The following is a 21491-nucleotide window of genomic DNA, read 5'->3' as shown; positions in this document are numbered from 1 at the left end:
TCTCTTCCTTCAGCCGCCCTGCGGGGCTGTCCGCGCCGCCGCCCCGCCGCTCCCGGGCTGCCCTCTCCCGCCCGCCGGGCACCGCCACGGCGCCCCGCACGCCCCTGCTCGGCTCCCTCCTCACGCCGCAGCCACGGGCTGGGCTGGGAACCCTGCGTCCCCTGGACTGGGAGATAGCCACGAGTTTGTTCGCCGAACAAACTTCCCCAGCAGTGTGCCAAAGGACCGGCAATCCGTTTCCTTTTTATTTTTTTAGGTTTTCATTGTAACGAAAACCCCTCAGAAATCTGAACACTGCTTTTTTTCCCCCTCCAGTACTTTCTACACGTCAGTGCTTTAGGGGAAAAGCACAAGGGGCTGTGGAAGTTGGCAGCACCACTTGTTGGTTCTGTCAGAGCTGCCTGAGCTTCCTGGTGGGAAAATCCCTTCACAGTGCTGGAGGGACTGGCAGCCCACCAGCGTGTGCGGCTGTGTGCGAGGGTGAACGCTTGTGGGCACGTACATGCCTTCAAAAGTAGGGCTACACCAGGATAACGCCACACGGCTCTTTTTGTGCATATGTCTCTGTCTACGTTGGTATATTTTTATACACATAGATGCAGGCTGAGCATATGGCAAGTATAATAGTGCATATTTGTTTGCTCGCATACATGCATATCTGTGGGTATGCATAAGTCGAAATTTTGTAATGCAGTTAAGATAGAGCAACTGGAATCAGTGTATGATTCATAGTGCATGCATATGTCTTTTACAGACTGTGCATTTCTCATGTAGCTCTCCCTGCTGCATTTTAAGTACATTGTGATATAAGAGCTCAACTACTTCTGTTAAGATAAATAGTTCATTTTCTGTTGTTTTTATCTGAACACTACTCTGTTCTAAATTTACAGGTCTTTAACATAAACCTCACAAGTTCCCCAGGTTATCAAAAGTTCATTCAAAAACAGCATAGGAGTTAGGTTACGGGGTGGTTACCTTACCACTTAGGTGCAGCTTCTACCCTTGCATATTTCACTCAGTAGTTTCCTGGAAGCAGTCCACAAATTACCCTACTCTGAAGGAGGTATACATTTTCAGAAGGTACTCAGATTCTGCAGCCTGGCCTTTGTCTGATCTGGAGATCTTTCCTATTCTAAGCTATCTGGATTCCTAATTTGTTTATGGGGCATGTTCATCATCGGATCTAGGCCTAGATGTATCATGCAGGTATCAGTCTCTAGGATTTTGCCTCAAGTGTTTTGAATCTCAGTATGTTGGCTTTTTATGTTGCTTCAGCAGCCGAATTCAGTGCTTTGCTATTTTGAAGCCTTTTTGTAGTTTCTGACCTTGTTTTTCAGCTTTAGCTGATAGGTATTATTATTTTGAAAGCTATCCTCTCTAGGCCCCCTGAGAAGTAATACTGCTTGGCTGCTTCAGACACTACCAAAATTGCCAACAATGGTTCTTCTATGTGTTCTTAGTATCTTCTGGTTGGGAGGTGGCCATGCTGAATCTGACCTGTTTGCAATATAGTGCCACGTTATCGGTTTTTGTGAACACTGTCTCCAAACTTTTTTTTGCTTCACCCTCTCAAATATTTTGACCTAAGTAAGCTCAGTCTTATTCAAACTTGTATTTTGTGGATGTGACCTGTGACCGTGCATACTGTGGTTGGCATGAGAGCATGTTCATCATGGAGATGAGAACTGACTCTATCAAGGTCTTGGTCCCAGAAGTCACTGGTGGTAATGATCCCTACCAAAATTCCAGGGCATTGGGAATGTTGTGTAACACGAAGCTCCCAGTAGCTCTGCATCCCTAGGCATTCTTCATTTGTATAGGGACAGTACAGAGGTAGAGGACTGGAATTCTGATTATTAGCATATATTCAAGCAGCTAGCAAAGTCAAGACTATTTATCTGTGATTGTGAAATTTCAGGTTTTTTTCTCCCTACTGCTTCATTGTTTGATAACTCAAAAGTGGAGCATGTGCTGCTTGCAGAACTAGCCTTAGTCTGCCTGGTCCTAAGAATTTCTGAAGGTAATGGCTATTACAGATGCTTTCCTAAATGTTCTAAAGACTTCTTGCTATGTCACGTGTCCAGCTATCTTCCCTGGCATGGATTGAGATCAAAGTGTTCTTGTTCTTCAAGCAACAAGAAAACCAGTTTCCACGTGGCAAGTATGTTCAATTTAGAAAAATAAAATTATCAGCTTCATTCATCCAGCTCTTTCAGCCTTTGGTGTTTATAGGTGAACAGAAAGGCTGTAATTTAGGCACTTAAATGTTCTAATGTAGGAAACAAAAATTACTAGGGACCTGCACTGGTATCACAAATCTTTTCAGTCAGAAATAGCAATCAAAAGTAATTTTTCCTCAACTAAACAAGTTGTTTTGCCCCATTTCTCTTGGCAGCAGGGCCATCGAAGCATTACCTTGACATATTGATTTTATCTCATCTTGTGTGGCTTAGCCACTCTTATTTAATAAGACATCTTTTGATCAGTATCAGAGAATTCTTTATACTTGTAGTAAAGATTTTAGCCACGTGGCCCTTATCCTGTGCACACTATTATGGGTTGACCTTGGGGAATTTTTTTCTATTACGGCTGGAGATAAAGAAATTTCATCTCTGAGCTCCAACAGTCCACTATTTTTTGTAAGACTTCACTTGCTTAACTTGTTACTCTGGTGTCCTACAGCTTGTTTAAAGGAAAGGCTGAGGAGTTGTTTGGGAAGTGTCTCACTCTCCTCTTTTGTCTGTGTCAAAGAAACATTCCTGTGTCATGAACTCACTTGTAGTTAGTCATGGCATTGTAGCAGAATCAGTTTACCTTAATCTTCCCACTAAAGCTGAAAGTCTGGTCAGGTTTGTCACTGCTTTGCTAAACCAGTTTTTTACAGATTTGTTACTTGTTTATTATATCAAAGAATCTTGTGTGTTAATATGAACATTCAAAACAAAAAATGAAGATGACCATTTCTGGGGACTTTGATCAGTCTTAAAGAAATGTACTAGTCTTACCTTTCCAGAGCTTTATCCAGGGTCATTCTTGCTATCTCTTTTCCCCCTTCTTTCCCCCCTTTCCTTATAATATCCATCAAATCTCTTGGTCTCTGAAAGTCTTTTCCTAAATTCTTCATTTAACAGCAAAGGAAACTTTGGTCAGCTGCCTGACAGATTCCTTTGCTTTGGAGCCTCTTTGCAGATACTGGTGTGGAACATTTTTCTCAGTATAAGAAGTCAGTACCCACCCAGGCTGTTAGTTGTTAGGGATGGACCAGGAGGGACTCATTCCCATTTAGGAGGAGCGTTTCATTACACTGGGCTGTGGTTTCCTTAACTCCTTAAAAATGCCTTAGAACATTTTATTCTGATTGTTGCTTTTGGCCTAGTTTGTGCTGTTACTGCGTTTTTCCTTTAGGATACACCTCTAGGATGTCCTACTTATTTCCTTGCTGCTTACTTTCAAGAACTGAGAATTGTGCTGGGATGATACTTTAGAAAAAAAAAGTGTTATGATTTTTGCAATTCTTTGCTGTAAAGATCATTTTGACAGGTTTCTCATAAATCCATCTGTCTCACCTTGAAATGTGAAGGTGGCTCCCAGCTTTCTGTGTGGAAAAAATGTTATTTATTCTGCTTTTTGTTTTAATTGGGAGTGTTCTTATAAGCTGAAAAGAAGAGCTGTATGAGAGGCTCTGAGAATGCATTCCAAGTTCTTGAATGTCAGAAGACAGTGTAAGAGTCTTGCATTCTAGTCTACCATCCCAGTCTTAAGATATGTTGAAAAGTTCCAGCCACCTCACACCAGTAAGCATATGGTTTATGCATGACAATTCAGCTAGAAGGATATTTTTCTTTAATATATATATTAAATTTCTTTATAATTCTTTATAATTTATAAATGGTTATAATTTATAGTTTATAAATCTTTATAATTTATAATTTCTTTTAAATATATATATTTAATGTCTTTAAATGTTAATTTATCTTTCTTCAGTTGTTTTCTTTCCTCATAAACTGCTACCTATAAATAATTTAGCTGTAGCGGTTTCACAGGGCACTCTGTTTCTGTACAAGTGATTTGTTAAGAGAATAGGTAAGAGATGCCTGACACTGTGAATGTTGTCAATACTGGTAATGATTTGCTAAGGGGATTCTTTAATGAAAAAGTCCCAGTGCTTATTGGCAGTCTATCTGATCAGTTACTGTTTTTCCAGCTAGAATGTAGCTTTCTTAAACAAGTGTAGTGTGGGGAAGTTGTACACATGAGGGCATGAGGCCATCAAACCACAGTTGGTAGGCACTGTAGTACTGGCACGATGTAGTCAGTGTCTCTGTAGCAGAGGGAAACTGCTTAGAGTCAGTTACCATTTGTGTGAGGCTTGCTGGTTCAGCAAAATAGGCAATTTGTTACACAAAGGCATCCTTGATGACAACTGTGGCTAGAATAATAGACAGAGGCAGCAGAAGAGCATCATAACTATTGCCGTAAAATCGTCTCTATTTTAGCAAGGGTGTCAGTTGGCTCTCTCTGAATCCTGCCCCTTACAATTTAAAATTCCCGAACATTTCTTCTTCGTGATTGATGGTCTAACTCTGTATACCATGAGCTCTACATAACATAGGTCTATATACTCTATAACTCTATGGTTTATTCCATGGCTACCAGTTCTCAAGGTTGCAGCTACCTGACATATGTTGTTATTTTGGGAATTTTTCCTTCTATAACATTTGTTGTTTGCAGTCCAATAATTGCTGTGAACTGTAATTCACTGAGTCTAAGATATAAGATTGTTGCTTCAGACAGAACCTTTTAAATACTAGCTGAAAGTTGAGAAAGATTTTCCACTTGTGACTGTGCTTGAACAACACAAGAAGATTAATACTAAGACATTTTATTAAGAATTTACATGGGAGAAAATTCATCCTATTTAAAATGTGTGATAAAAACTGATGACAGAAATGAAACCCAGAAATGTCCTTGTCTGCCTGTTAAATCTGGTTTTAATGATCACTTGTTTTGAAATGTGTAGAAGTTCAAATAGATTTGGAAGAAAGGAGTTCTCACAATTTGAAGTCTTCCTGATTTGTTTACTTGTTATGACAGGTCTACTGCCAGTTTAATCTGAAACCTTTTCTCCTGTATCTTTTTTTTTTTTAGAGCAAATACTTTGTTTAACATTTGGATCAAATATAAGCCACGACTACCAGAGTGGTATTACAATGAAAGACTTGTGAAAGTTGGTGATGCCCTTGCGCAGATCAAAGTAAGTCATTTGAAATCAGAAAAATTCAATCGCAGTCTTTGTTTCATTATGTTTCTATGCTACTTTAATTTTTAATGATGTTTTACTGGAAACTATTTACAAAGTAGCAAAAACTTTTACAAAATAATTCCAGTGAGAGTTGATAGTTTGTATCTCTTGCTTTTTATTGCAAAATTGCCCTGATTTTTAAATATTTTTCTATATCTGTATTTTCTGTGCTCCCACTGCCTTTTTAAACACCCCAAAATCTTTCTTTAATATTTGTTTGATGTTTCAGCATGGTAGAGTACAATATCTGACTATGCCTTCAGATGCTGTTTAAGTACAAATTGACAATGGTAGAACAGTTACACTGACTCAACTCAATGCTCAGTTAACCAAACATGAATAAAAAGAATTGTCAGGAGAGGAACAGAGAACAAGAACCAGAGTGCAATTACACATTGTACAATTATATGTATTGGTGATGCTCCTGCATCTTGAATTATGTGTGCATTTCTGGTCTCCTTAAAAAAGGTAGACCACAACTAAAAGGGATTCAGGAGCTAGATTGTTGAAGGCTGAGAGTATTTGGGGGATGTTTCACTATATGATAACTCTGTTTTTATACTCTTACTTAGTCATCTGTTACTGACTACTGTTAGAGATGGGATGCCAGGCTAGTAACTGATGATCTAACTCAAAAAGGCAAATATATTTTTATATACTATTTGTCCTTTGCGATTCCTGTGAAAAAAATCCATCAAGGGTAAGCCATTTACGAGCTCAGTGATATTTGTGTCTGAAGGTCATGTCATAAAATCTGGGGCTTTCAAGAGTAGTTACTAAACAACACTGAGAAGCAGCTCAGAGATGTATCATTAGAAAGCCAGTTCTGTAACTTCTACTTATTTTTTTAACATAATGGGAATAAAAGAAAATAAATAAAAAGAAGAGGGCGTAATTGGAAATGTATCGAGGTGGTCTGAGGGGGCCATCTTTATGAGGAACATGTCCAGTGAAACTTTCTTTCACTCTTATGTCCTTTGCTTACGGAATGCAGCAAGGAGAAATGCTCTTTGTGCCCTTTATGGAGAGTGTGTACGTGTGGCTGCTAGGTGAGCTTTTCCGCAGGCCGCGACAAAGGCAGGAGTATCATGCAGATGTTATGAAGTCTTCTATATCCTTCATTGCATGTGCGCTAAAGAATTCCATAAAAGTGGCCTGCTCCTGAAAAAAGAACAGCCAGCTGAAGCTGAGCTTCAGCAGCACTCATCACTCACTGGTAGGCTGAAGAAGGCATGTAGAAGAGTCCATAACTGTGGAGCCATTATAATTGAAGGTGCAGACTCATGGTGTGGGTTTAGACATACAGAAATTCTTAAGGAAGCTTGAGTAGCAGCAGTTGTTAATAGCATCGCCTAGACAATTCCATTAATGTTTTCTTCATGTTTATATATTCCTAAAGTTTTCATATCTTCTGAGCCCTAGGAATTGCTGGAAACATTACATGAAGCTTTTAGTGCTTGGGAGAGGCTGTTCTCAGTGTACTCAGTAAGGTTATTTCAAAAGTATCAAACGCTGCTCTTTGTACTCTGCGCTGGCTTCCTAAAGCAGCACTCCAAAATAGTTTGGTCCTTACATTCAAGGTGCTTAATGACCTGACCCTAGATTGCCTGAAAAAAATCCATGTTTCTGAGTAAAGACTTCTGCTTGCAACTTCAGTCTTCTAGTGTAATGTGTTTTTCTACAGCAAAGTTATCAGTGTTGTTGAAAAAGTTGTTTTGCTGGCCAGCCTAAAACTTTGAACTTTTTTCTTTTGGAACTCCCACTTTTAAGTGAATTAATTTGACTTAATTTTAGAATGAAAACTTAGTTTTCATTCTATTTTTTCCCTGAAAAAAATAAATAGAAACAACAGGAGACAGATGTTGCAAATTTCAAATGCATTACAGGAAGGATGAATGTGGTGTAAAACCAAGGTCTCTGTAGGTGGGGTAAAGCCTATTCTGTAAGTACTCCTCTTGACTCCTCGTTGAAAACTAGTATTGAGTATTTTAAATTTTAACCTGCTCTTACATGATGTAATACTTAATGATGTGTAGTCCTTAAAAAATAATTATTGCATATGAGTAGTCAGTGGGTAAGCACCAGCTTAGCTTTCTGTCCTCCTGCTATTTTTTTTAGTGCCTTTAGATTCCTTCCTATAATACATATACTGCATGTTTCTTAGGACACACCTAAATTCATTAAGTCATATATCTGGAAATTGCTTAGTCCATTAGTCATCAGACGATCAGCACTGACTCGTTTTTTCCCCGCCTCCCTGTGTGCCTGTATCTGCCTGTTATCTTTGGTCATATGCACATATTTTAAACTGTTAGGAGAGACTTTACCTTTTTGTTATGTATCAATAACTGTCGTAATGGTATTCTGATCCACAGCTTTGGATTCTAAGTTTTATCACAGCCTGAGTGTATGTATTAGATTACATAAGTGGCTGACTGCCCATAGCTCTCCATGGAAAGTCAAAGTTTCTGTGTATGGCTGCAAAGAGGACAATAGGGCCATGTGAGCTGGACTCCTCAGATGATTAAAAATTTAAGGTGTCACTGTGGTGGAAGGAATTTATATTGAAAAAAAGAAGGGAGTGCAAGAAAATAAGAATTCTATGTGATTAGATATTAAAGGATCATTTTTACCAGCAGAAATTAGTTACTTTTTCCTCAAGAATGTATTTTGTGTGTGTTCTAGAATTAGTGAAGTTGGTAGAGAAACCTAAATGTACTCCTTGCTGCAGGAAGTGGTGGTGATGATTCAGTAAATGTCACTTCCAGATCTGAGTCAGAGCTGAACCATAGAGTCAGCATGATTTTAGAGTGGTTCGACAGGCTGCTGGGGAGCTCTATTTGGAATGAGACATGAGGCTCAACATCCTCTTAAAGACCCAGTGGCAATTTCTGGTCTATTAATGCTGATTTCTTGGCCATATTTAAATTCCAGTCTTCACTTGTTTCAGTCTTTTTTAGTGCATCTTACTCTTCCTCTCTGCTTAAAAAAAAAGAAAAAGCTTTGACAACATGGAAACAAGGAAGAGAGAAATGATTATGTCTATATATTGCTAGTAAAGTTCTGCATTATGGAGTACTTTTTTCTAAAGTGTAGTATCATTGCCATTACTGTTGCAAAGCCGCAGAATATTCCAGCAACTCTTTGAGTTTGTTATGTTAGCCCAGGACCCTGCTTTATAATTGTTCTCTGATATGTCGTATTTATGATTAGAGTAAACAAAACTCACTAAAACTTGTAAAGCACAAGTAATTTTTTCAAGTATTTCAGCCTTTCATGTGCTGAGTGTTCACACTGCATTGCTGGATATTTGTATGAAACTATAGTGCTTTACTTCTGGTTGCTCTTTCACATTGATACTTTGCTATATAAAGATTATAAAAAAATAACATGTTTTATAGAAATAGAAATGTAATATGCAAACAATAAAAAGAACATATGATCCGTTTTTCAGGAGTATAAGTTGGCACTTCTGCAGTGCTATGAAAGATACCTTCAGCAGTTCGTTTCTGTAAACCTTGATGATGTCATGGATGATGCACATCGCTTTAAATCTGCCTTTTTCCCAAATGGTTTCAGAGACAAAAATGCAGCACTTACGGTAGGTTGTGGGTTTTTAAAATTTTTCTGGTTAAAGACATTTACAGATTCAAAGTAAGTAGCCCAATGTATCCTCCACAAATGTACTTAATATGAATTATATATTAACATTGACTAATCTTTAATAGTTTGTTGATATAAATTGCATTGAGATTTAATGATCATATGTATGATACGAACATCTGGAGTTGGTGTATATTTTTAAGAGGGTATACGTGCTTAATGCTTTTGTGACAGAAGCCATCTGGAGTTGGTGTATATTTTTAAGAGGGTATAAGTTGGTGTATATTTTTAAGAGGGTATAAGTGCTTAATGCTTTTGTGACAGTAACCACCATCAACATAGTGTTAAAAAAGCAGTTTTCTCTGAATGCGGTGTTCTGTAACTGCTTACAGCAGTTTTTGCTCTGAAATAGTTGCTATTATCCACTGTCAGAATCAGGATGTGGGCAAAATTTGATAAATGTCCTGCAATTTTGGAAATTTCTGTATTGGATGATCTAAGAACCAGGCAGAGTGCAAGACAATTAAAATGTTCTCCTGTATTTTGTACCATAAGTGTGGGAAGTACGACTTGTAATGAAAGGTCATGGCAGTTAAAAATGCGATGTTATGTTTTTCACAGCTTATTTGCTCACTATGAACAAAGAGGGCAGAATGCTGAATAGTTTTCTAAGTGCTTTAAGCTCTAGGGAGCTGAGTGACGTTGAAGAAAGTATTTCAGTTGATATAGGGGGAATGCAAAAAATGTATTAGATTTTACCTTAAGCAGTTATTTGCTGAGAAGCTCTACTTTTTCATACTTTGTTGGGTATTTTGAATTAACTAATGCAAGTTACTCTGTGATCAAGAGCAATGAACAGAAATGGTAGGCAGCTCCTGTATATTGAGCTAATCAAATTCATATCCTCGAGTCAGGGTTAGAGTGTAAATAGGCGTTTAGTGAAGAGAAGAAAGCAGACTGTTTGCTTAAAAGCTGGAAGCAGATGTCATGATCGAAGAGATACTTGGTTTGTATTATGTTTTTTGTTTTTAAAATATGATTTAGCTTCCTAGAAAGACTATGATCAAAGAGTATGTTAATGAATTTTTAAAAATGTTTTGTAAATAAATTTGAAGTTCCAGAGATGCTGTTTTCTGTATGTCTACCTAGACCTTGAACCAATGCTAGTGCCAAATGTTATTGCAAGTCTATACCAAAATGCCTGTTTTGTAACTTAGACTTTACAGACTGAGATATCCCTAAATTTTCAGATATGGAATCTAGTTTGGCAATGATCCCTACAATTGGAAATGGAAAATGATAATGTCTCAAATCATTACATCTAAAGGCTTTAGATGTAAAGTTTTTGGCCATGTTTCCACAGTTACCTTTTTTTTTTTAATGAAACACTAAGAAAATCAAGAAATGGAGTTTCAGGGATAGAAACCTCCAGTTTCAGTGAATTAACTACAAAAAAAGATTTAATTTCAAATGTTATCAGGTTAGAAGGCTTCTGAGAGATTGATAGGTACTGACTGGTTGTGTCCCACTTAGCTCATTTTCTCACATGTTGTTTGTTCAGCTGATGCTGTACTCCAGGCATGACTGAGGTCACATTACATTAGGTATTACAAGGAAGAGAAGGAAAAATCTGTCTGTGGAAGAGAAAAGTAACAGATGAGAGTAGAAATAAGATGTTGGTGATATAGATGGAGAAGTGTAGAAAAGTTCAATGTCATGCTGATTTTTTTTCTTGTATGCTTAATCTTTTCCTACTCACCATTTTGTTGTACTTTGCTGACGTGAACAGACATATGCTTATATTTTAATTAACTTTATTTATATTTCTATGTGTTTTAGTTCCATGCTTTGCAAGCAAGAAATGTTTGCATTTATCAGATGGTTTTCAGCAGTGACAGAAATCTTCAGAATCAAGAGTCCCTGCAGACTTGTCTCAGTGTCTTGACCTCCTTACGACTCACTATGCAAGTGGCTCTACCTCAGGAGAATTTGTGTTGGCTTATCTACAATGGTACCTCAGGCTTTCCATTTCCATTTCTTTGCTAAGCAAAGCTGTGAAGGGAAACTTTTATACATGCTCTTTGAGGTCAACCTAAGAGTCATGAATAAATCTCTAGTTAGTCTTCAATCACAGTCGGGGGTTTTTTTTGTAATTTTTTTGTTTTTTCAAGTAGAAGGGATTTTAAAATTAAAATTTCCACAGTGTGCCTTTTCAGGTGGACTGTTGTAGAAGCATCAGCTTTTTCATCATAACTGCTTAAGAATATACTAATAAAATCAAAAGTAAGGACATTTTTGGAGTGAATCCTGATTAGCAAAAAAAAACCCTCAAGATTTTTCTATCAATAAAATGTTTGTTTTGATGAGTTCATTATGTCTTGGGGTTTTTTTGGTTGGTGGTTGGTTTTTTGTTGTGGTTTTGGTTTGGTTTGATGGTTTTTTGTTTGCTTGTTGTTTTGGGTTTTTTTTAGTTTTTTTGAAAAGCGGATTGCAGCTCTAAGAGTAGAAAATTATTGTCTGCTGTTACATCTTTGTATTTTTGAAAGTATTTTGAAGGGAGGAGTTGTTAATAAAACTATTCTAAAAAATACTGTATGGCATTTAAGAATTTTAATCCCTATGTAAGATTTTAGGGTGTTGCTTGTAAATGCTTGAATTAGGAAAAAATTGAGAAAAGAATGGAACTTCTGCAAAGTAGATACACAGAGAATAATTTATCAAGATTTTAATTTCAGGAACAACAACAGTATATTTTTGCTTTGAAAGGCAATGTTATTTAGTCAAAAGTAAACAGATGAGCATGAATTTCACAGAATCACAGACTATTCTGAGGTGGAAGGGACGCGCAAGGATCATCAAGTCCAATTCTTGAATGGCTCATACAGGGATTGAATTTGGCATTATTAGCACCATGCTCTAACCAACCAATTACCATGGGCAATTGTTGCAATATAAAGTGAGGAGATAATATGTTCTTAATTTCATTTTGAAAAATGTACACTTTCTCTGAGCTATGATTGGTCAAAACTCTTATCCTTTTGTTTTGCCGGGACTGCTGTTGCCCTCAGTCCCTACATTTGAGGTGTGTTTGAGAAGAATTAAAATTAAAATATACTCACCTGCCATTCTTACATCCCACTGCCTGTGTGTGGGACAGGTCTCTGTACCAATCCTAGCCAATAATCTACTGTAATTAGAAGTAGGATTTTCTCAGATTTTCCCCAGTTCCTGAGCATTTTTCTGCAATTTCAGACAATAGATTTTGTGCCTCATTACACATTTGACTGATAAAAAGAAATCTTCCTAATACTTGCTCCATTCGAGCTTATTGGGATAATAACACCCTTCTAGCTATGACAGTTGACATTGTGATGCCTCCCGCTGCCACAGGTGTCCCTTTCTGAACATTCATACAGACAGAAGAATAGGCTTTTTTTTTTTTTTTGTCTCCCAGAATTGCAGTGTGTTTTATACTTCTAGGACTGATTTTTGAAAATTTGATGACATTGCTTAAGTCAAGTAAATTTTTTGACAGGTTTTTATTTCTAAGTCATTTTGATGCTCTTGAAAACTCTACTCGCTTTCAATTTTCTTCATGTCACTTATCATACTTAATATCACGTAGTATTGGTGGTGTCTGCCAGGACAGTGTTATGATGGACTAAAAGAATCATGTAAGGTAAAGTCTGTGAGGAGAGGTAGTATTTTGTTTTAAAGAGCCTAGCATTTGGGGATGAAATTAAGATTTGTTTTTCTATGAGTTACTTAGTAAAAATTTGATACAGTAAATTCTTAACATTTCATTCATACATTATACTGCTCCACTGTGTAGGTATTTTTGAAACTAATATTGCAGAAGAATTTAATGGCTTCATCTTCTCTAAATTAGAAGTTGTTAGAGAAAGATCATTAGTTTTTCATTCGTTTAATGAAAAGTCATTAAATTGTTTTTCTCTGGAAGTAACAGCCCAGATAATAATAATAAGATTGAGTTGCTTAGCAGAACAAATTTCATTTTCTCTGGAAGTAACAGCCCAGATAATAATAAGATTGAGTTGCTTAGCATAACAAATTTCTTGTAGGATTATAGAACTTTCCTGTTTATTTATTTTAGTTTTTTTTTGCAGGTGCTATCCATATTTACACCATATGCAGACGTTTGATGATGATGGGTCAGTCTGCTAAGGTAGGGCAAAATAAATAGAAGGGGTTGAAAAATTTGCAGAAGTTTAGAGAATGCACCTGTGTTTTGCATAACACTGTACCCTGACTTTTCAATTTCACTGACATTGTCAATAGTAGTACTTTTTCACAAGGAAATTAAAAGTCTGTGTTTCAAAGTGGTTGATTTCTAAGCCCTCATGCCTTCCTGAGTCTGCTCCTTCCTCAGCTGTGGAATGAAGCCCAGCATAATGTCTTGCTGGACACTGAAGTGCCATATGTTAGGCTGTTTCAGAGGATTCCAGGTGCTTTATTTTGCACATCTAGGTATGTCCCAAGAATTGGTCTCTTGTTTCTTAAAATGTGGAAATGTGCTGACACCTGGTGGCTAGGGTTTTAGTTGTAAATACTTGATAAAAATAACCTGGCCTTTCCTCCCTCCTTTTTCTTTCTGAAAGTAGTTTTTGTTTCTTAGCTTTATTCTTTTCTCCTAAAACTTGAACAGAATTTGAATTAGCCTTAATACAGTATATTTTCTTATGCGTTTTTTTATTAATCTTCCACTGAGCAGGAAAAGTTTTTTACCTTTGAACATCTTGTATTAAAAACAGAAATGATTTAGCACCTCCTTTAACATATTCAAGTTTCCTCTCTACAGGAAACAGAGGAATTGATCATCAGTATTTCAGATTCTTGAAATCCAGACTAAAATAAAATTTGTATATTGACTTAATTTAGGACTAAAGTTGTGCACATTTTATGTACCTCAGGGAACAGCTGACCCAAAGAAAAGGAAGGTACAGATACTATTCATTCAATGGAGTAGGACTAATTATTATAATTAGATTACTGCAATGACTATGTTGCCCTGCAAGTTAGGGGCCATAAGTCCGGTTCCATGGGTATGAATTAATGTAAGCACAGGCTTTCACTGCAGAAGACAGACTCCATTGCATCCCAAATAAGCTTGCTGATCCTGTTGAAAACTGATCACTGGAGCTGCCAGAAAAGAGAGGCATAAGTCTCAAGATAAGAGCGGATAAGAGAGAAGGGCAGGACCTCTGTCTGGTGGCAAGATTATAGTGAACTGGCATGGTTAAGGTAGCTTGGAGGCTAAAATACAGTGCTTGACCACAGTTTAAGATAGAAAAAACCCAACAATATGCAGGAGGAATGCTTTTTATTCATTTTGTTCTACCAGGTGAGGGTAAGTCTTTGTCCTTTAGTAATAGTAAGTATATTTATGTAGGTTAAAATGCATTCATTTTGAAATTAGATTTCTTCAATACAGGTCCTGGAATACTTACTGTGGGCCAGTGTATGTATGGAATCATCCATTCCACTCTTATCTGTGCATTATTTGACATGGAGAGCCACCCTGTATACAGCAGTTTCTCAGTGTTATTTTGATTGTCAAGCTGGCATTCATGGAGAGGTATCCTGATTTATCTTCTGTGGCATTTCAGATGCAATCAAATGGGAAATATTTATTTAAATATTCCTACTTATTATCAGATAATATGTACTTAGAGTTCTGTCCATATCCAAAATTTTTGCTGCAAAGTGGAGATGTGTCTCAACGTGTAAATGTGTAATCAACTCAAATGCAACAACACTTTGTAATATACTCACAGTCGCAGACTTCTAGCATGAAACACTGGCCAGCTCCCATGCCTATATACAAAAGGTGTTTTGCAAAAGTTTTGCTTTCCTTTTCAATTGTTCAGGATCTGGCTTTCATTGGAGCTCTTTGCAGTTGTATAAATTCAAGAATAGTATTATTCTAAAATTAAATATCAACATACAGAATATGAACACAGAGTATCTTTTTTATTTTTTTAAATTCTTTGGGCAGATATTTGCTCGCCGTGGTTTGATTAAAATTGACGAATTGAGGCGATTAGAAAATACCAGTTCTTCTCTGGAAAATACAGAGAGACAGAAGATTTTTAGAGAGGCCACTCTAAAGGTATCACATCCTGCGATTCATTATAAAAAGGCAGAGTAGTTACAATCTCTATGAACAGAACACATCACATAGTTATTGACTTACTTTTTTCTTTGTGCCAGATGTCAGTGATGATTTTCAAGAGAGCAGTATATGAATCCAGAAGAAAGTCGAACACTCGACGTGAGTCAAAACTTAACCCAAGAAAAGCAGTAGATGTAAGTCTAACATTTTGCATAATACTTCTCTTCCTTTATTTTGTCATGTGATGAAAATATGATATAATTCTTCAAAATATGCATGGTACTATACTCAAGCAGAAAGCTTTATTCTTTCAATTTCATAGTTAACAGAATTTATTAACAAAACTCAGAACAAGCTTGAAAGAAGGGAAGATGTACTAATTATTACTTTAGAAAATTATCAGGAGAGATCTGCATGGCTTTAAACTACATGGCTTTAATACTCTCCCTCATAGTTTCTATTGTATTATTTTTGAAGTGAAATACCATGCAGCAGTGTGTCTGGTTGCTATGAAATTATTAGTCTTCCTAAGTACTGTACCCACTTAGCATGAGGCTTTGCTATGCCTCTGAAGCATGACATTAATAACAGCAATATATTTTACAGTAGTTATTTTCTGTTTTGAACGTGTACTTACTTTCTAATGGAGAAATGTTTTGAAGAAAATTTTGCTTTATTGCAAGTCGGTTTAGATGTCACAGGGCTTAAATTACCTTTTCTTACTTAGTTGTTGTGGCCTCGCACCTCTACCGAGTGGCTGCTGGTGGAAATGTTCGATGGTGCTGCAGCTCAGTTCCTTGCCATCCTGGAAGCACTGTCTGATAGTAGCAGGAGTCTATTGCCCCCTCATCCACCTGTTCCTGATGAAATTGCAATTCGTGATGTCACTTCTGAGCTTTTTTCTGCAGGTCTAGAAATCCTCTCAGGTAACAGCTTAAAGAAGCCAAAATGGTGTTGTTGGTGAGGAGCCCAGACCTCCATTTTATTTTTTCTTTTGTATTAAAAAAGAAGACTGTGCCTGAAGGTATATATTTAATTTATAACAGTAGCACCTTAAAAGCAGGTAGTCTTGCATATCTTCATAAAAGAGAAGATAAAAATCTGGGTTGATCTCCATGGTCTATTATAATCAGGAAACATCTGCAGTAGTTCATGCATATATTTTCTAAGCAAGTTGGAGTTCACTTTCTCTGTAGCAGCCTTTACAGGCTGTGCTGTGCCATGTATATATGGCTAAAACAATGCTGTTAACACACCAGTGTTTTCGCTACTGCTGAGCAGTTCTTGCACAGCCTCAAGGCTGTCTCTCCAACCCTCCTCTCCCCAAAGGCCACTAGGCTGGCGGTGGGCAGGAGGCTGGGAGAGGATGTAGCTGGCACAGCTGACCTGAACTCACCAGACAGCTAACCCACACCAAAACCCATCCAGGTCAGCAACTACACCTGTAGCCAAGGGAGAGGATGGGGGGATCTCCCAAGCAACTGCTACACATCTGGAAGCGTTGCTTTCCAGAAGGTGACTGGGTATCTGCCCACCTATGGGAAATAGTGAATAAATTCCCTTTTGTACTTTGTTTGCAGTCACAGCTTTGTTTTCTTACTTAATTGGCATTAGCCCAGCCATGAGCTTCCCATCTCATTTTCTCTCCCTGTCTCTCCCTGTCCTGTTGCAAAGTGTGAGTGATAGAGCAGCCGCATGGGGGTCAGGAAGCCAGGCAAGGTCAAAATACCATGGTGTTTGGTGTATTCTATTTTTTTTTAAAAAATCCATTCAGAGTTAGATTTAAAAACTTGCGAAAAACACTGGACTTGATGGTTCCTTCCACAGTTTTCTTTTGCTGGGCTCTGGGCTGAATATAGTTCTGGGTATAGAGATATTTTGTCAGTAAAAGGATATGTAAAGACTAAGTACTCTTCAGAATGATATTTTCTTCATATGATTACTGGCTAAATAGAACATAAGTCAAATAGATTATAAATTTATTTAACAAGTTGTCTGTATTGAAGGCGGAGAGAGCAGTGGCACCAAGCATTTTGGTATAATTAATCCATCATCTACTCTTCTGCAGTTGATGCTAACAGGTAAGATAGCTTTGAATTTCAAAGCATTTTTTACCCAGTGATACAAATGCTCAGTAAGCAGAGTTAATTTTCTTGTTACTAAGAGTTCAATACATAGTCTTCCAAATGGTGTCCTCTTGTAGTGGTTCCTGTGCAGGGCCAGGAGCAGGACTTTGGTGATCCTTGTGGGGTCCCTTCCAGCTCATGACAGAAACTGTGGCATATTGTTAGAACTGCAGAACACTGCTGAATATATTAGCTAAAACACTTGCTGAGAGTTCCAAGGACCAGGAAGTCCATTTTCTGCCTTACTGTGGTTTGGATAAACTTCAAGAGTGAGGAAATAGGCTCCCTATGTGTACATGAGCATTTTCTGACACAGTAATGAGAGATGTTTACCTGTCTTGAAAGAATTGTATGTGTTTCTATGCAATTTTTAAACTAAATTTCTGATGGTAAGAGTCATTATAGGATGATCCCAGATTTAAGCTCTTCCTGCAACAGCAAGGACTAGATCCTTGGTACCCTCTACACAGGTATGTTAATATCAGTAATGTAGAGCCTCTTTTGAATGTAACAAGACACTGTGATATGGTTAAGTGGGCATGGTGGTATTTGTTAAGAGTTTGGATTTGATGATCTTGGAGGTCTTTTCAAACCTTTATGATTCTATGGCTGCAGATACATCATTAAAGCAGCATGTAAGCATAGACATTACTGTGAAAAGGTAAAGCTATTGTTTCTTTTAAGGTTATTAAAGCATCCTTAAAGATTATGCTGACTATTCAGAAACACATAGAGATTTATCTTTGTATTTATCAATACCCAGATTTTTAAAATAAAAAAAAACAGACTTAAAAAATTCTGAATACATATATATAAAACAGAGAAAATATTTTTGTCATCACTGCAGGAGAAAAAGGTGTGTCTGGAGATGCTGCTGTGAAATTTGTAAAATTAGCTTTCAGCTATGAAGAGTGGGACGTGTTTTATTCTGCTCTTGAATTTGTTGACAATTTTCTTCAGGTAATCTGGATGTGATTGAGACATTCTTTAGTCTTTTCCTATGATGGTAGGGAGTATTCAAAATACATATTTTAAAGACTAATTTCTATGTTTTTTTTCCTCTCAATTAGGCTCAAGATGACCCAACATGGAAGAAAGCTGAAATAGAACTCAAACTTCTTACATTGATGCAACCTGTAGTATTCCCAGGAAAATTTGAATGTTGTTTTTCTGTTATTGACGATAGTAGCAAAGAAGGCAGCACACCTCAAGGTTCTGAAAAGACGCAGACAACTAGAAGTGAGTGTTGTTCAGTTATAGTTGTGTCTGAATTTCAAATATTTTTGCAGCAAGAGGTTTTGTTGATTATTTAAAAACTATGTAATATGGTTCATGCCGTAGTCTACGACAAAGTAGTGATTGAGAAAATGCCACCTATGTTTTCCAGTTTTCATTTGCCAAAATATGCCTTTATACCATTTCCCTAAATGGGAAATGCATGATGTGTGTTAAACATATGTCAGGTTATAACTGAAGATGTAAAATTATTGAATGTTTTCAGAAAAGTTTTCAGGAAAAAAGTGAAACAGATTTTTGAGGGTTTTCTTTGTCTGTTCTTACACTTAATTTATGCAAAATTTCTTTACATAGAAGAAAGAAAAACTTGTTAGAGCAACTGCAGTTTAATTCTATGACAATCAAAAAACCTGAATATATCTTGAAAACTTTCTGTTTCCTAAAAATAGAATTGCTCACTTTTCACGTAAAGAAATAAACTTGGAATTATCTGTTCCCCTCTGAATTTACTGTTTCTTATACTGTTATCTGCTGGCTTATATTAGTAAGTCAGATATTTTCAAACTTAAGTTTTAAATTAGGTATGTCTTGCCTTTCCTTTTTTCCCCCATTTTTTATAAATGTTGAATGTAGAGCAATCGTTAAAGCATGGAGATCCTTTTCATGATCTTGTGATTTTGGCAACGACAGTGCTTTCCTGTATCTCTACATCTGAGCAGGTAATAACAGAATTAGACACATTTCTTTTCAGTGGATCACTTAATCTGTGCTGAATGCATATAATTGAAGATCAAAGGAATCAGTTACATGATTAACAAACTGCAAGAATATAAAAAGTGAAAAAAATGCACTTATGAAATGTTATCAGTTTGTGATTAAAACATAGTTTCATTTTTTAAAATGCTATGTAATAAGGCTACTTTAAAACTGTTTAATAGATATTAAATCTATTTAGAAGACCATAGGGCTGATTGCAAGTATCAGCTAATCAAGCAGAGATTGAATTTCCTTACATATGCTAGATTTAAGTGGGGTCAGCTGTGGAAAACACTTCTGCAATATTTATAGAAATGGGGCCAGTTACCCTAAGAAATGATAATGCCTTTTTAATAGCTGCACTTTAAGGTAAATTTACCTTAAAGTGCACTATGTCTGCACTTTAAGGTAAATTCTCGCTGCAAAAAGCCCAAACAAGCAGCAGCAACAACAAAACCAATGAGAGTGGGACTCTGTGCTGAAGTCTCTACTATGGAATTAATCCCATTATGTATCCGATGGTTTATTCCCAGAGTAACCACTTGCTCAAACTGAGGTTTCCCCTTAATGTGCTACTGAGAGGGGAAAAAATTATGGTGCAGTGTCTCCACTACTAGCACTTGCATTAAAATAGTTTGTGATCAAAAAGACTAATGAAAAGGTTTCCCTAGAAAAAATCTGTTCTGCTAACATGGCATATATCCTAACTGCAAAATTTATTTTAGATATAATTTGGATATTGCCACAATTTGCATGTAACTGGAGCACAAACATTTTTAGCTTTAGTGTAGTATATTTAGTCAAAATAGCTTGCCTGTGAGGTACCCCACAGATACCTTTAGATAGCATGATTTGTCAGTTTTTAATGTGACCTCTGTATGGAGGCAATTACTTGGATTTAAACTCTACTGGTTCTTCTACACTTCCCCGCACATCTCCTTGATACCTGATCTGTCCAGGGAAGAAAGACAAATTCACCCCTGGTTAACAGAACATTCACTGATGGTGAAGTTATGTGATATATAGCTGAGGCAATCTTGCAGCTTGCTGCCACCAAACCAGTGGCAAAAGTAATTTTGATTTACTTCCCCCTCCCCCCCCCCCCAGTTTTATTATCCATATCCCTGAAATCTTAACTCAAGCATATATGAGAATGTAGTTAGTGTGGATATATCAGGTTTCACTGCACCTGAGATAACTAGTTCAACTCTGCTATAAATGGTGATAAAGATGTGTACTGATCCTTACTCATTGTTCAGAATGTGTTTAACACATAGATGGAACTCTATTGCCTTTTAAAATGTGTTAATTAAGAGGTTAACTGACGAGAGTTTTGAATTTGTTAATTATTGTCTCTGCAAGATGCAGATAGGGTTTAACATTTCTTTCAGTTCTTAGATATTTCACTCCAAATTTTGTTCTAGTTGTTTGTTTTTCAGTGCTTCATCATCTCAGATGCACCAACAGCCCATAGAAGTACTCTGTCAAGCAAAATGAAACTATTAATTTAGATTTTCTTCTGCAAATATTTAAATACTGTAATAAAAATAAAATTTCTCCAGAATGTATTAATTATTACAGCATCATAGTTAATTTGCTCCCATGTAATTTTCATCTCACTGATTTCATTTTCTGTGTTACCTTTAAGAGCTTGTCAATAAAAAAAGGAAATAAACTCCCCAAACCTCCAAATGCACTTATATTGTTGAGAGAAGAAAAGCTTGGGTGGTTTACCAGAAATAGTTTTTTAAAGGTATTTCTAAAGCTTTCAAAATGTTGTCATCCCTTATAAGAAAGCGACATATTTTATTGGCTTGTGTTGAAAAATGTTGAGACTATTTATGTACTGGGTTATTGTGTGTTTATATGCCTACCCATTTCCACATTTATATTGTTTTTTCTTTCCAGAATGTCCATCCTGACAAAGAAATACTTGTTGATGTAGTAATGTGTTTGTGGCAGAAGTGTAAAATGGAACTTCAGCAAATCCAAGCAAGTGGAAGTGACTGCTTAGAATATATCCACAAACATGAAGCTTACCAAGTAGTCCTTCATTATAATATATTTCTCTTAATGTGAATGCAGTCTGTTATAGAAAAGCCAGTAAAATACTGGTATCCAGTCTAAGTGCCTTTTCTTATGGTAAAATGCAGATAAATCTTCTTCACCAAAAATACGACTTGCATATACACTCTGAGCACACTGTGCTCACGTGTGCCAGTATCAAAATATCTCTTAGTTTTTTTGCAGTAAAGTAACCCTCACTCTGCCAGTGGGCCATGGTGGTGAGAAGCTAAATTAGTGAAAACATTTGGGCATGATATAAGAATTTGGG

At 36.7% G+C, this 21491-nt stretch overlaps 1 protein-coding gene across 1 annotated transcript in view; it reads left to right on the top strand.

Moving 5' to 3' along the window:
- Positions 1 to 5148: 5148 nt before the first annotated feature.
- CFAP54 (cilia and flagella associated protein 54) overlaps positions 5149 to 21491 on the top strand; it is a 96544-nt gene continuing 80201 nt past the window's right edge. The window contains exons 1-13 of the mRNA XM_017738039.1: positions 5149 to 5254; positions 8757 to 8903; positions 10745 to 10916; positions 13033 to 13091; positions 14358 to 14501; positions 14922 to 15035; positions 15137 to 15232; positions 15766 to 15964; positions 17045 to 17119; positions 18012 to 18124; positions 18235 to 18403; positions 19034 to 19119; positions 21065 to 21199. Of these exons, the coding sequence (XP_017593528.1) occupies positions 8832 to 8903; positions 10745 to 10916; positions 13033 to 13091; positions 14358 to 14501; positions 14922 to 15035; positions 15137 to 15232; positions 15766 to 15964; positions 17045 to 17119; positions 18012 to 18124; positions 18235 to 18403; positions 19034 to 19119; positions 21065 to 21199 (1434 nt within the window). The 5' untranslated portion in view covers positions 5149 to 5254; positions 8757 to 8831. The remainder of the gene's footprint in view (positions 5255 to 8756; positions 8904 to 10744; positions 10917 to 13032; positions 13092 to 14357; positions 14502 to 14921; positions 15036 to 15136; positions 15233 to 15765; positions 15965 to 17044; positions 17120 to 18011; positions 18125 to 18234; positions 18404 to 19033; positions 19120 to 21064; positions 21200 to 21491) is intronic.

Source organism: Corvus brachyrhynchos, unplaced genomic scaffold, assembly GCF_000691975.1.
Source record: "Corvus brachyrhynchos isolate BGI_N302 unplaced genomic scaffold, ASM69197v1 scaffold56, whole genome shotgun sequence".
NCBI lineage: Eukaryota > Metazoa > Chordata > Aves > Passeriformes > Corvidae > Corvus > Corvus brachyrhynchos.
This window is presented reverse-complemented; position numbering and strand designations above follow the sequence as displayed.